A 13135-nucleotide genomic window follows, 5' to 3' on the forward strand; every position below is an offset into this window, starting at 1 on the left:
AATAATAATATATATTTATATATATTTTCAACAATATATATATATATATATATATATATATATATATATATATATATATATATATATATATATATATATTACGAGATAGTATGTATAAAATCATGTCACTATTATAAAATGGCTCCAATCACATCACATGTACGTGTGTGATGCTTTTATGAAATCGAAACTATAAATCGGGATGCATGATCAATATCATTCATCAACACATACAACTTTTATTTACATATTGCGCGCACGTATATATATTTATAATAATAACAATAATAATAATAATAATAATAATAATAATAATAATAATAATAATAAGAAGAAGAAAAAGAAATTAAAGAAAGAAGAAGAAGAAGAAGTTTTAAGATGTTAAAAGATCGGAAGAAAGTTAATTACTTGGTGCGCAAAGCACGAGGAAACAGAAAAAAGCTAGCTTAATAAATATTGCTTTCTCCATTGGTGAGTTTGAGTTGAATTTCATGAAACTCGGATGAGACCTTTTTATAGGATCTAGGAGATGCCAAGTTTTTAGGGTATTATTGAGCCAAATAAAAATAAAGAAATTAATAATTGATAATATTAAAGTATGATCTGGTTTATGTTATGAAATTTAAAAATATTTTTATTTACATGCGAATCATGCATGTTGTGGCTTATAAATGATTAGAATCTTAATTATTTGTGTTGAAATATGCTTCTATCAAATTGAATGGGAATAGAGAAGAGATCGAATCGTATAGTACAGATCAGATGAGCTTGGTGATCAGATGAGTTCATGGTGCAGATCGAATACTGAAATCAGATGATGTGATGGTCAGATAAGTCTTCGGATGAGTTTATGCAGATAGATTGCTCGAGTACCATGACTTGGTTAGAAGTCAGATGAAGTTTCCGAAGAGCTGGAAGCTTGAAGGCAGATCAAAGCAGATCGAAGTAAGAGGGCAGATCAGACTAATGAATGAAGACTTATCGGGTTGGACCATGTTGACTTTGGGCTGTAAGTTACTGTTGACCTAAAGCCCAAGATGAAAGTCGGTTTAATTCTCTATATATACAGATGGAAGCTGGCCGCAACGAACATAACAGAAAATCAAATTCTTCAAAATATATTGAGAGAAGAAAAGAGAGATTTCGGAGGAGAGAAACAAGCGAAGATTGTGACGAGAATAATTCAAGTATCAAAAGCTTGAATTGAGTCTGTATCTAGCTTGAGAGTTTTTCATTGTTCATCTCTGTAATAAGCTATGTTCTTGAGCTTGGATTGTTCTGTTGGTGATTAATAAAAGTGTGTGTTGCTCTCCTGTGAACCTGGACAAATCTTTGCCGAACCACGTAAATACTTATGTTGTTTAATCGATTTCGCGTGAGTTGGTTGATTGATTTGTGTGCGTTGGGTTTATCTGCTTTCTGGGATTATTGTTCTTATCTGTGTGATCGTTTGTCTGTGAATTCTCGGAACATCAAATTATCGGATTGATTTCTAACAATTTGCATGTATTTCAAGGCGTATTTGAGTAAAACATAATATACTTTAGATCAAATAAATCTGATAGGAAAATATATTTTTATAAAGAGAAAATAAAATTTTAATCATAATACATACCTGGGATCTGTTATTTTGGAATTTCATTTTTCAGAGATGAAAACATTTCATTATAAAATATGTCCAATAAAATTTTCGAACCGATCGATGATTATTTAGCTAGGTTAAACTGTCGTTTAGACAACAATATTTTTAACACATTTAAAGATTTGGACAGATATCGAAGTATGTTATTATATTAAAACAAGCTTATATATTATTTGATCAAGTACATTGTTCATTAATATATATAATTAAATTCACATGAGTATCACAACTCATTGACTATAATTAAAATAAGTATTTATCTTATTGTCAAATCATTCTTGGAAGCACCATCTTGCATAAAATATAATTAACATTAATCATTTTTTCAACATAACTCTACACGACTCTGACGGAACAACGTTAATGTACGTAGTGTCAATGTATATAGAAAACAAACGATGCAAAGAAATAAACATGACCAAAAACAAAACTTTTTCTAAATTAATAATTAAAAGGTTTTTGTTTGGACATTTGCTTTAAAAATATTTTTAATGTTTTATAAGTAAATAAAACTTAAAGCATGTGTTTTGATAAAATTTTTGTCAATGTTTATGAAAAATATTTTTTAAGTATAGTTCTTAAAGAACAATTGAGAGATGTTTTTAAAATGAAACTATGAAAAACAAAGATGAATAAAATTATTTTTGTGATGTTAACATATTTTTATATAATAGTTGTCCAAATATATATTTATTCTTAAAAAAACTTTTAAAACATTTTATAAAAAGTTTTTAAAAAATATTTTCATAAAAATATTTTATAAGTACATGTCCAAACGAAATCTAAATAACTTTAAAATAAAGGACATGTATCCTACATTCATTTTCCACGACTCCCTCATTTAAATATAAAATCACATAATATACTCTCATCTTTATTTTACTAATCAAAGTTTTATTTCCTTATTCCTAAATTAATTAATTAGAATATTTATAGAACTAGTTGTTTTATTTTATCGGTCCATACTGATCTCTTAGGATATTTTTTTTCAACTAATTATCTCTTAGGATTTAATTAGACGAAAATGTATTAACGATTTTGATACATACATATTATGTTTTTATGTAAACAAAGAACTGGCAAAACAATTATATATCTGTGACGGACAATTAAATCAGCCAAACTCGATGAATTTCATGAAGTAGTGAATATATATATAAACATTGAACACATATTCGAGATCAAGTGTACGGAAGGGCTGCTTTGATCTTATGAGCACTCACTGTGGGTTTCTCTGCGAGCACTACTGAGGTGATATCTATCTTTTAGATGTTATGAAATTGTACACTCAATAAATGAACATCACGTTAGGGTGCTTACATAGATGTCCATATAATCAACCATTAATATATATGATAATTGATCTTGTGGACACCCGGCCCATTTGTGAGTACTTCTGTGAACAACATTGAGGTGTTGTACGTCCACCTATTGGGTGTGGTTAAATTATACATCAAATCATATCTAATAGGTGAATGTCACATCAACGTTAATCACAATTTTATATCAAAACATTACAATTCAATCAATTTATATGCGCGAGTGTATGAACATGTGTGCAAGTACATATATTAGTTGGATGACAAATTAATAATTCTATAAAAGATTGGCATGTCATTGATCTTATATATATATATATATATATAGTTTTGATATGCTGCTCAACAACTATGCTCAACTCCAGGGGCGTATCCAGGATTTTAATCATGGGGGGCCGCCTACCAGCAAGACACAAGGTTAAAAGAAAAAAGACAAATTACAGTTGTAGTTATATTCAACTAATTAAGCATTAATTGTATTTTCGAACAAAATATTTATAAGTTGAAGAAATTGAACGTTCATTAAAATTTTCAAAGTTTTCGATGATAACATCAATACAAAGATTTGTAATTTTTCTATACGTATAATCAATGCATCAAAAAGAAAATTAAAACATCTTTTATTTTGCTCTGAAGTCTAGTTTTTTTTAATATTCATGGTTGATAATAACTTTTTTCTATAGTAGTTATAGAAACTAAAATAGTAACCATAAACACGATATCTAAAAACAAGATCATATACCTCCCCATGCCATCTCAATTCGTGCAGCATATTTATTTTTACTTCTTTTTTCACACATATTAATAATTTTTTTGAAAATGTCAATTTGTAAATAAATTTTCAAGTTTACACTTATTTAATGAGTACTTATTTGTGCAAAAATTATTGAAATAATTAATATATTTAATTACGAGCCTAATTAAATATGAGCATATTCATAAAGAAGTGGAAAAAATATTTCTTATTATCGTAACAATCTATAAATTTTGGACCGAAAAAAAAAGTTATTTATATATGAGACAGGAAAAGTATAAATTTAGAGAATAAATTTTAAAAATCTAAATAAATATATAAATATTTTAGATATTTAGAGTTGTCTCTTCGATTAATATGTTATGTTCTTCCATTTTATTTGTTATTGTAATATCATTTAATTTTATATAATTTAAGAGAATAAATTTTAAAAATTTCTGTAAATAAATAATTTATCATTAATTAGTTAATTAAATTATAATGATAATTTAGGTATTTGGTGACTAAAAGAGAGAATTAGAGGGAAAATATGAAATAAATAAAACTCAAAAAAAAGGAAAAGTCTATGCTATCCCAAGGGCACTGCCCTTGGGTTAATCAATCATATTCTGCCACGCTACACGTCGGTGCCCTTGGGGTAGCATAGACTTTTCCCAAAAAAAGGGGAACATGAATCGAACCCGGATCTCTATACATGTGAACAAAAACCTTATTCCACCGGTTTATTTCATCATACCTTTACAGGCATTACCTCCATGATAGATCTAAGGGTCCTCATTTATCAATATATGCGGGGTCCACTAAAAAATAATGAAATCCACTTTTATTAATAAATGTCAACCGTTAGATCTACCTCAAAGCAGTGCCTGTATAGGTAGGATCTGTATACATGTGAACAAAAACCTTATCCCACCTAACCAAGCATTCTTCTCGCTAATTTTTCGGGTCATTTATTTATATATTTACTTTGTTAAAAATATTAATTATATATATATATTTATATTATTTATAAATTTTTATTTAATTTTCAATGTATTTAATGACTGCAATCACATGTTGTACTTTTATCAAATAGAAACTAGAAATATCGGGAGGAAATGCTAAGTTTTTAGGTATTATTCAGCAAATAACATAAATAAAGAAAGTATTTGGTGGTTTATATTATAAAATTCAATAAGCATATCGCCGATAAAGTATTTTTATTTACATGTGAATCATGTGATCGATAAATTATTAGAACCTTGTTTGATTGGACAAATGATATCAAATTTTATTTATTATTTTTACTAAAATTATGCATAAAATCATGTTTCACTCTCAGCAATATCGACTATCTATTTTTTTATTTAAAATAAAATTTTTCGAATATCAAATTGCAGAACGCATACTAGTTAAAGTTAAAATTTTTGAAAGACGATACCATAATTTAGAGTTGGTGTTGATAAGGGAACTGTCGATGCTACTCAAAAGATAGCGTTGCGGGTTTTGATTGGTCCAAATCAATGGACATCACGTGGGACCCACTGATTTGAACCATTCATGGGGTACCATATGTGCAGCATGTACAAAACCGTTGATAAGATTTGACGTCTAAACAGGAATTAATTACAAATTAATCTTGTGAGCACTTACTGTGAGTTTCTTTGCGAGCACATTGAAATGATATCTATCTATTAGATGTGATGAAATTGTATACTCAATAAATGAACGTCACATCAAGGTGCTTACATAGGTGTCCATATAATCAACCATCAATATATATGATAATTGATCTTGTGGGCACCAGGGGTGCAAACGAGTCGATTCGAGCTCGAGTATCATACTACTCGAGCTCGAGCTCGACTCGTATTTTGTCTACTCGAGCTCGATCAAGTGAATAATTTCATACTTGATTTCGACTCGTGTATATTTCGAGCTGCTCGAGCTCGAAAATTAAACATATATATAAATAAATATATATTATATTTATATATATTTTGTATTATTTTGTATTATATATATTATTATTTTTTATAAGAAAAATATATAAATATAATATAATAGTTATATACATTTTTATTTATATAATTATATATATATATATATATATATCTTATCGTGTAACTCGCGAGCTACTCGAACAGAAACAATTGAAACTCGAGCTTGGCTCGAGTGAGAGATCGAGCTACTCGAGCTCGACTCAACCGAGTTCGACTCGAGCTTTTGATCGAACTACTCACGAGTTACTCACGAGCAGCCTGATTCTCTTACACCCCTAATTGGATCTACCTAAGAATTGACCCAGTTTTACTTTTACATCCGATTAATTTAGACTATCTCCTCAAATCAAAAAAAAAAGAAAAAAAAAAAAAAAAGACTATCAAATGTTGGGGCAATCTTTATCCTCCCCTGAAACTGGACTCTATTTATAATTTATATTGATGTGGTCTTTTTGGTAGTCCAGTCCGTAATTAATGGGCTTCCCCAAAAAAAGTATGTAGTTAATGGGCATAAATTGGGCCATACTCTAAGGTTTTATTTTCGGCTGGCTTTTTGTGTCAAACTAACGTGGCCTAGCCCAACTCGATTTGACAGCTTATAAGCTGTCAAAATAAGTTGTTTGACAGCTTATAATATGTTTTTAACAAGTTGTTTGACAGCTTATAATCTGTTTTTAAAAAATTAAGGGGATTATTTTTTTCAAAAAAGATTTTATTTTAATATTCTATCTCTCTAAAATATCTTCGAATATTTTCATAAATTTCCATCATATCCTCCACCAATTAAATATTAAATATTATTTTTTAAAAAAAATTACAAATGACATAAATTTTTCTAAATTAAAATATTAAAAAAAATTTATATTTTAAAATAGGTTTATTCTAAAACTATTTTCGTATGTGTATAACTCGAAACATTATTTTTATAGAATTATATCCTTTTTGGTAATTTTGACAATAAAAAAAAAATCTTATAATACCAAACATATAAACATCTTTAAGTTATTTAAAATAATTTTATCCAAACACTTTAACAACTTATTTTTAAAATAAGTTCTAACAGCTTATAAGCTCGTAAAATAGCTTTTAACCACTAGGAGCTTATAAGCTATTTTTAATAAGAAAACTACTTGTTTGTGAGAAATTAATCAAAGTTATACTTCCTTTTTTTTAACAACTGGTAAACATTTTCTTTTATGCTTGCATTATTTCCATTCGAAAAAATGGATCAAATATGACCCGCCCGGCCCAAAAGTTCGATGAAATCAAATTTATTGGCAATGACTGCAGGCAAACGTGCGATTGTCTTTTAAAACAAATTAGTATCTCACCCGTGATGCACAATATATAATTATATGTGATTATAATTAGAATTAGTAGATTTTCATTAACTATTTAAAATGATAAAAATTCATATGAAACGGTTTCAATGAATTATCCATTAAAAATTAAAGTATTACATTTTATACCAAAAATGTTACTTATTATCATAAATATGAGTAGTGTTGACCGTCTCAAGGATGAAACTGTCTCACATGAATGTTACACATTTAAAATTATCATTCTAATATAATTAATATTCAAAATTTATTATAAAATATTTATGTCATTTGAGATAAAAACTCAACTGCAGTATCTCATATTTTTTTATTTCGCATTTATTTTTTTCTAATAATATTTCATGTTTTATATGTTAATATATACCTTGACCCGCCCGGCCCGAAAGTTCGATGAAATCAAATTTATTGGCAATGACTGCAGGCAAACGTGCGATTGTCTTTTAAAACAAATAATGATTCGCTTAAACAAGAAAAGTGTTGCTTACAAGAAACACAACAAATTACTGAACAAAGTCTTCTTCATGGTTGAAAAGACGGATTAGCCCAATCTATTCCTATCATTTAATACGTCGTCTTTTTTATTAGCAAAAAAATAAAAATAAAATATCGAGGTATTTGATCAAAAGTATCAATAAACAATTGTCAAACAGAAAAAGAAAAAAAAAAATCAATAAACAATGGCCAATTTGTGCATGTTTTTGAAAAGTATACCATAAAACAACACGATAATATTGTCTGACGAATCTTCTTTAATTAAAACGTTACTAAGCAAATAATATATATATATAATGTATTGATCAGTAAAGCAATTTCACGAATTTGTATATGTAAGATTGATCAATGCAACTCATATTTACAATAAAAAAAAAAAAACAAGTCGAACCAATTTGTGATCGTGTCGATTACTTATAAAATCATCCAAAAAGTGAGCATGTTTCGACGTAATTTAAGAAAAATCAGACTTCTTAAAGCGTGCACCACACACCAAGCACAAAAAATTGATTTATAGCTAAGCCAATTCAACATAACATGGTAAACCTTAATATATATTATTTCACAAAGCCGCCGATAAATAATTTACGGGTCCACGACTTCTTGGTCAACGACAAACCAAGAACAGATCGATAAAAACTTAAAAAAAAAAAAAAAAAAAAAGCATAATTATAAAACATTTGTCCACCAAATAATCAAACACATCCAGATCGAGCAGCTAAGCTCATGTTCATCATCAACCACAGCTTTTTCACGATGAAAACTTCCAACAACAATATTGCTAATTCTATTTTCACACTTTCCTTCATATTCCTCGTATCAATATTACTATCGATCCCCGCCGGAGTAATATCCAGGCCGTTTTCCGGCAACTCTCTGGAGCTGGTCTCCGATGGAGTGGACGGATTAATCCAGTCTTCTGTGATCATAAAGACTTCCACAGATAATAATAATAATAATTCTTCTTGGGTACTGGACGAGAAGTGCGAGCAAATGTACGGGTTCTTGCCATGTTCTTACAGCGTGACGGGACATTTGTTCTTGATTCTGGTGTACGAATACCTGCTGTTTCATGCTGAATCCTACGTCGCCTCCGGAGGGGAGAGGATCTTCAAGATCCTCGGTCCCGGTGTTTTCGGCGCCAGTGCTTTTCAGATCATCGGATCCCTGCCCGAAGCCTTGATTCTTCTTGGTAATAATTGAAACTATCTATCTATCTATCTACTAATCCATCCATCCATCCATCCATTTTTTTTACTAAGTTCTGATCATATACGTACATATATATGCATCGAATTATTAAAAAAAATATTTAAATGAAATCACAAGTTACATTTTTAAATGGGTTTCCAATAAAGTCTATTCGTTTTATTTTAAAGTATGACCCACCGTCGTTCACATTATTAATTCCTTGGGCCCAATCGGCATCCTAACGAATAATTGTTTGTGTTGGATAAAATTAAACGATAAAGTTGGCTTTTTAAAAAAAAAAATAAAAATTAATGAATATCTTACAATATTTTTATGCGCAAGTGGGTGGGTGGATGCATAACATTTGCAAGAGGTCCCATTTATATAATTATAATCGTCATGTTCGGAGAAGTTTGTGTGTGTGTGTGTGTGTTTTTTTTTATTTTTTATTTAGAGTAATGAATGTATGATGTTAGGGCGTATTTGTTTCACCTTCATTTAAAAAAAATTCATTCTGTATTTTAAATATTTTATTTGATACTTAATGGTAGTCATTGGTTGGGTAATTAAATGAGAACGTCCAATTGATTTGTAATTCGAAATTCACGTGTATATATTTTATATTAAAAAATATTGTAAAATTATGATTGCCAACTAGAAGCCCGTGTTAATAAATGGGCCATGATCAACATCAAAAGCCCATTTGATCGGTAGTTTCTGGCCCATCTGATTTTAATCGAGAAAAAAAAAAAACGGTAAACTTGTTCGTTGCCGCTGTGTTTCCAGCATCTGGCCTATTGAGCAGTGAAGAACTAGCTGAAGAATACGTGTTCACGGGTGTTGGATTGCTCGCCGGATCCACGATTTTACTTCTCACTGTGATCTGGGGAACCTGCATTATACTCGGGAGCCAAAAATTTCGCGACCCAGCAAATTTCAATCCTTCTGATAAAAGAAGCCACACCCATTTGGAGAGGTTTTTGATGTCGAAATGGCCGGGTTTGTCGAAAAAACTGGGGTTTATTGGCTTGAATTGATTAATTATTTGTGCTTTCTGTTTGAATCTTGTTCGGTCTTTTTGTTCTGCTGCAGGTTACGGTGTGGTTACCGATATGGGCACCAGTGTCACTGCCAGGATTCTGCTTATCTCTGTGATACCATCGATGGTCGTCCTGATTCCCGAAATTTTCGGTTTGTCTTTGGCTGGAGAACGAGTGGTTGTGATAGTTACTCTTTTTGTTTCCATCACATTCCTCCTTTCTTACTTCTTCTATCAGGTAATTTTTTTTTTGCCAGATATGGTTTTTCGCTTGATTTTGATATCTTTCGTTCAATTTCCTGATGGTTAATCTCATTGAAAAAGAAAAAAAAAATGTTTATAAATGCTTGAATCTATGGAAAATTGTGATATTAGTCGCGATTGGTTTGGGATTGAACTTGAATTATCTATCATAAGAAAACTTAATTTGGATAGGCATAGAATTGCTTGTATATGTATTTGGGATTTCTGACCAATAAGTTGACTAATGGATAGAGCCAGTACTGAATGCGGGGGCAAAAATTAGCAAATGAGCATGTTTTATTTTTCAACGAGTTCTTTAAAATAAACTCTTCTGCCTATTTGCTCCAACTTACTTTCTATGGTAACATTTAAATCATATTATCCATTAGCTTCCTCGATCAGCCATGTGCAATTAACACCTTCTGCAAAATGGCATACTGGGAAGTGGATTGTGTCTTTCCAGTTATATATGATATTTTTCTTTCATAAACCGTGCAGTTCTTTAAGCCATGGATTCAAAGGAGACGCCTGCTTTATGTAAAACATGAATATTTAGTGATAGACATTCTAAAACGTGTGCAAAGCCAGACGAAGGGAAAGCTATTAACCGAGAATGGATCGCCAAATATATCGACCATAAGAAAGTAGGCTCCCGTCCACAAACTCAGCATTTTTTTTAATTCAGTTTGAAATTCTTGATATCTGTACTAAATTCTCTTGCAGTATATTCAAGGAAAGAGATCAAGATGGAGACAATCTTATCTCACTCTCTGAGTTAAAAGAATTTCTGAAAGAGATAAAGTTTAGAAAACTCCATTATTCAGACGAAGATAGGAGAGCTGAAGAGATGATGAAGGATTTCGATGCTGACAATGACCAGAAAATTACCATGGATGAATTTGTCCGTGGAATGATGAAATGGCTTGATGATACAAAAGAAACAATGAATAAAAGATACCACTCGGTGAGATCACTGAAGGACTTGTACAAGGTGATTTACTTTTCTATTTTCCAGAACTTTTAGATCCCGATTATAAAAATTTGTAGCTGATTTGTGACTGAGCCCCAACAGGTTCTTAAACCTTGGATTTCAAAGAAAAGGGAGGAACGTGAAATGATGAGTCGTCTGATTCCAGATATTTTAGAATATCTTCAAAGCTCGGCTTGTGGCGGCCTTTTGGCAAAGGATGGGACTCCGGATGTTACTGCTATAAAAAGGTATCCTTCTTTAATAACTTAAATTTATCAGATAGGTATGTAAGTTGCATGAAAGGCCTCATTTCCAGTAAAACTTTGATCCATTCTCGTATGTTGTTTCTTGTAACCTTTGGTACCATGAAACTTGTTATAATTTTCTTGATCAAAGAGTTTGTTATACTTATTATCAGGTTGTTCAAAAAGATCGACCTTGACAAAGACGATTGCATATCATACGATGAATTGAAGCAGTTAATGACGAATATCAAGTTCGGCATGATGACTTATGATGCTGACATTGCAGCATCCAAAATAATGGAAGAACTTGATGTAAGTGGAGATCATTTAATAGACGAGGAGGAATTTGTTATGGGTTTATCAAAATGGCTGAGCACAACTTACAATCAAAAACCGGACTCAGAAAAGACTGAAGAAGAATATTATCAAGTGAGTAAAACCTTGATAATACTTCAAATTCTGGTTTCTGTTGTTATTAAGCAGATCAATGTATATCTGAAAATTTTATGCAGAAAACATGGGAACAGACTGATAAACTCATGGAGGACAAGTTCGTCGATAAATCTCCACTAGCATGGACGAAAGCTATTGGTCTTTTGGTACTCGGGATTGTTGTACTTGGGCTCCTAGCCGAACCTCTTGTACACAGTGTTCGTGCTTTCTCTAAAGCAGCTAATTTGCCATCGTTTTATATTGCTTTTATGTTTATCCCACTGGCTAGCAATGCAAGATTAGCCGTGTCAGCAATCACTGAAGCCCGCAGGAAGAAGCTACACACTACTTCTCTGACATTGTCCGAGGTTTGTTTTCTCACCATTAATGAAGGCAAAATAGTGTACAAGATATGGATTTGTTGTTTCCTGGACTGAAGTTTTTGTTGAATAACGCAGATATATGGAACCGTGTTCATGAACAATATTCTGGGATTAGCTGTTCTTCTTGCCCTGATCTATTATCGTGGCATGTCGTGGGATTTCTCGGCTGAGGTTTTCGTGGTTCTAGTCGTATCTGTGATAATCGGATGCTTGTCGAGTTTCAGCACTGTTTTCCCTATCTGGGCGTCACTTTTAGCTTATCTGATGTACCCGTTGTCATTGGTCTTGGTTTACATTCTTGGAGATTCTACTTGGTTTTCCTAAGATTCCTCGGAGCAGCTGGTTTCACAAAATCTTCAAAACTTGTAAATTGATACATAAATTTTGTATTGCCAGTTTTACAACTGATAATATTTCATTTATTCTTGATTCCTTGTTGATTTAGCGGCCCATCATTTGTTGATAAAATTTCCAGGTATTCTCATCTTTGTCTGAATAATACATTGGTTGATAGTTTCTTTAAACAAAAGTCCCCAACTCCCTAATGGTTAACTGGACTCTGACATTTGTAAGAGATGGTATCTACGTTTGTTCTCAATGGTATCTGCCTCGATTCTATGATCTGAAAATTAAATGTGTGTGAATTATCTCATATTTTATGCATTGATTCATCATAACATGCTTTAAGCACTATAAACACGCATTAAGATTTTACTACTTATATATCTGAGTCATTATATCTATTAATTAATAATGTATATATAACCAAATAATATTTCATTCTCTCCGGGAATTATTATTATGACTTATTTTTTTATAATAGACTCCGTTTATCATCCCTTTATTTATTTTTTTTTTTTGTAGTGACTAAAAAAAATTATTTTAGAGAGGTTATTAATTTATTGAGTTTAGAGAAGCTTACTGTATTTAGGCAGCATTTCATAGATCATTTGTCTCAATTATATAGTCTATTTTTCATATTTAATGTTATCTTTTCAAATCTTTTTATCAGTTTATCCCTAGTAAATTAATATCATTAATTACTTGTACAATTATTATCCAATTAAAATTTTCATTAAATAAGTGCAAAATGATAAATTGCTTTA

The 13135-nt window shown here is 30.7% G+C and overlaps 1 protein-coding gene across 1 annotated transcript; it reads left to right on the plus strand.

Annotated features, from left to right (window-relative positions):
* Positions 1-8077: 8077 nt before the first annotated feature.
* LOC140863759 (sodium/calcium exchanger NCL1-like) lies at positions 8078-12458 on the plus strand. Its single transcript, XM_073267401.1, has 9 exons — positions 8078-8718; positions 9504-9716; positions 9810-9994; positions 10498-10643; positions 10723-10990; positions 11072-11217; positions 11388-11643; positions 11727-12014; positions 12105-12458. Exons 1-9 carry the CDS (start codon positions 8253-8255, stop codon positions 12351-12353), a joined length of 2217 nt encoding a protein of 738 aa, XP_073123502.1. The 5' UTR covers positions 8078-8252; the 3' UTR covers positions 12354-12458.
* The last annotated feature ends 677 nt before the right edge of the window (positions 12459-13135 follow it).

Source organism: Henckelia pumila, chromosome 4 (genome assembly GCF_033568475.1).
Source record: "Henckelia pumila isolate YLH828 chromosome 4, ASM3356847v2, whole genome shotgun sequence".
NCBI lineage: Eukaryota > Viridiplantae > Streptophyta > Magnoliopsida > Lamiales > Gesneriaceae > Henckelia > Henckelia pumila.

Excerpts from the sequence above, each read along its gene's own strand:
- LOC140863759 (XM_073267401.1), top strand. The coding sequence starts at position 8,253 with ATGTTCATCATCAACCACAGCTTTTTCACGATGAAAACTTCCAACAAC. Across the intron at positions 9,995-10,497 it reads TTTCTTACTTCTTCTATCAG|TTCTTTAAGCCATGGATTCA; the intron begins GTAATTTTTTTT and ends TAAACCGTGCAG. Across the intron at positions 12,015-12,104 it reads CTTCTCTGACATTGTCCGAG|ATATATGGAACCGTGTTCAT; the intron begins GTTTGTTTTCTC and ends TGAATAACGCAG.